General features: G+C 34.6%; 1 protein-coding gene across 1 annotated transcript; it reads right to left on the bottom strand.

The window, feature by feature from the left end:
- Window positions 1-365: 365 nt before the first annotated feature.
- LOC144997961 (PLAT domain-containing protein 3-like) lies at window positions 366-1,315 on the bottom strand. Its single transcript, XM_078957814.1, has 2 exons — window positions 1,168-1,315; window positions 366-1,088 (listed from the first exon to the last, which is right to left on the bottom strand). Exons 1-2 carry the CDS (start codon window positions 1,237-1,239, stop codon window positions 603-605), a joined length of 558 nt encoding a protein of 185 aa, XP_078813940.1. The 5' UTR covers window positions 1,240-1,315; the 3' UTR covers window positions 366-602.
- Between the last annotated feature and the right edge of the window lie 1,592 nt (window positions 1,316-2,907).

Below are 2,907 nucleotides of genomic sequence, written 5' to 3'. Positions count from 1 at the left end.
AGTTTAACAATTTAAAATGATATATATATATATATATATATATATATATATATATATATATATATATATATATATATATATATATATATATATATATATATATATATAAAAGAAAAAACTCAATGACCTAATTATACAAATCAAAAATATATTCCATTTTAAGTAGTTATCCTTTAATTTAAATAAACCATTCCAACCTTCCAAATAATTTAATTAACCATCCAAATAAGTTAATTTTAAATAAGTTAATTCCTCAAATAGAGAAATTTCTCAAATAAGAGGATATATAAAAGGAAAAGTAGGAGTATATTTAATTTCTCGTTTGAATAAACAATTCCAAACACCCAATAGAAATGAGCATAAAATTCAAGACAAAATAACATCACACCTTTTATTTCTCTGATAATTGATAATAAGATTACAGGCGATGTTTACTAGAAATACACACATACAAAATCTTAATTTATGAATGAAGAGATCTCCAGGAGTTTATTGTGGGATTCCAATCTCAACAACAAATCAAACCATCGATGGCGTTTCACTCCAAAATCAAAACCATTTGATGTAAACTTCAAACATCACTTTTGCCATCCGATCGCCTCTCACACAACAGAAAGCAGTGATGAAGCAGTACCGCGGATTACGTGGCGCCGGTGAGCGGATAAACTACCATCGCCGTCGGATCCACAGTAATTTCTGACGGCAGTAAGTTCGTATGGTGACGTGTCGGTAGCAAGCCACTGTTCAACCGTGAATGTCTGTTGTGCGCAGGGGATGTGTGCTCCGGTAGTCGTTACCTCAATGTAATTACAATACCATCCATGGTGAGCGCCGGTGCCGTCGGAGGTGATGTTCATCTCACACGGTGCTCCGGTCAAACAAGGGCCTCTTCCACTGAAAATGTCCAGATTGCTCCTCTCGAAATAGTTGTAACCAGGACCCATCAAACCACCCCAAGCTTCTAGATTGTTGATCCTGATGCCATAGCCGGCGGCGTCGTATAGTGTTAACGTCATGATGGAATCTGTTCCGGCTTTAAGTATCGATCCAGTTCTGACGTAAATGGTGTACACACAATCCGGATCAGACTGCAATTATTCGAAGAATGTTCATAAGATTTTAATTTTTAAATGTTTTGAATGAACGCAGAGAGGAATAGGAGCTTACAGATCTGACGACGCCGGCGATGATGAAGACGATGAGGAGATTGAAGAACAAAAGGTTGACTTTAGGAGCCATGGTTGCCTGGTTGGTAATGGTGCCGATGGGCAGATAGATCTGTGATGAATGGGGGAGTGGAGCGGGCGATATATGATATGGATGAAAATGAGGACATAGTGGTAGGGCCGGCTAAACCACGTGATACGTATATTTTCATCACACGTTGAGTTTGCATATATCTTTTAATGAAGAATAAAAACATAAATTTATTTATTTATTCTGAAAGGCAAGCTCTCAATAACATTAAATTAAAAAAACTAACCGAGGTACAAAAATCTTAAGAGAGTATAAGAAAGATGACTACTTGATCCTAACATTTTAGAATTGGGTCACAATACCAATTCGGCCAACTAAATCTATGTCCATTCCGATTCCGTGCGTTGATCCATAAATAAGCCAAAGATTTCACTTCAAAAACCAGCGTAGAATGGGTTTTTGAACATGGACTTGGAGCATCAACTATTAGGTTTATGTGTGTTCCATATTATCAATAAATACACCAACATTATAGCATCATGGAATTTGGATAACCTCTATGCCCTTGCAATTTAATAGATCATAGGTTGAGTTGAAAGAGCAGTCCAACAGTCGCCACCATTTGCTTAGCTGCTGCCAAACACCTTTTGAGATTGGATATTCTACTAAAATATGATCCTCAGTTTCTGAAGCATGATTAAATGGATAATAATTGATATCATTTGTCATTCTTAAATTAAACGAATAAATTACAAAATAAAATATACACTAAAAGGACATGATGAAATATTTTCTTAATAACCCATTATTCTATTTTTAAGATTATGATAACTATAATAAAAAATTATTAATTTTAATAAATATAACAGATGTCGTAATATTAAGTTTGTGGGAAGATAATATAAAGAAAAAGGAGAAGAATATTTGATTCTCTATAGAAAATAGGACTAAACATTAAACAACCAAAACAAAGCAAATTTCAGTTTCCTATAGATGGTTTTCTATTGTTGAACCGAGTTGGTACTCATATACATGGGTCATTGCTGAAGTAGATAATTATTTCTTTCGGAGACGAAGAACAATGGATCTCTTAAAAGAATGATATAAATGTAGTAGTTTTCTACAACAACGTTAGCAGCACCTCAATGGTTCGATTTAGCCTTCCAACCTAACAAATTTAATCATGATTGGACCAATGATCCTTAGATTGCATCATGACAAAAATTCATTCTTTATTAAGGCTATGTTTGATGTATCACAGCTACTTGATAAGTTGGCTTATTTTTCAAGCTTTTAAAATTGACATCTTTGACAAACGAAAAACTAGTTGATAAGCTCGCTTGTAAGCCAGCTAGGGGTGAGCATTTGGTCCGGACTGGACCGGATCAGTTTCGGAGAATATTACGGACCATGGATCGGACCAGATGAGACTTACCGGGTCCAGGTCCATGTCCGGGTTTTTCGATTATTGGACTTGTTTGGATCGATACAACTTTACATGCATGTAGTACAACTTGTTACAACACATTTTTTTGGTTTGATACAACTCGTTAAAATAAATATGTTGTTGGATTTGATACATTACAACTCGGGAAAATGAATATTTTTTGGCTTTGATATGGTACAACTCGTAAAAATGAATATGTTTCTGTTTCTTGTGTAATTTGGGCCGGACAAACTTTGATTGTTTATACTTTTTACCATTTGTAT

This window comes from Lactuca saligna, chromosome 5 (assembly GCF_052625555.1).
Source record: "Lactuca saligna cultivar CGN05327 chromosome 5, ASM5262555v1, whole genome shotgun sequence".
Taxonomy (NCBI): Eukaryota; Viridiplantae; Streptophyta; class Magnoliopsida; order Asterales; family Asteraceae; genus Lactuca; species Lactuca saligna.
Note: the sequence above shows the minus strand (reverse complement) of the source record. Positions and strands in the feature narration are given on the sequence as shown.

Coding starts and splice junctions, on each gene's coding strand:
- LOC144997961 (XM_078957814.1), bottom strand. CDS start 1,239: ATGGCTCCTAAAGTCAACCTTTTGTTCTTCAATCTCCTCATCGTCTTC. Junction 1,089..1,167: donor TCGCCGGCGTCGTCAGATCT/GTAAGCTCCTAT, acceptor GAATAATTGCAG/TCTGATCCGGATTGTGTGTA.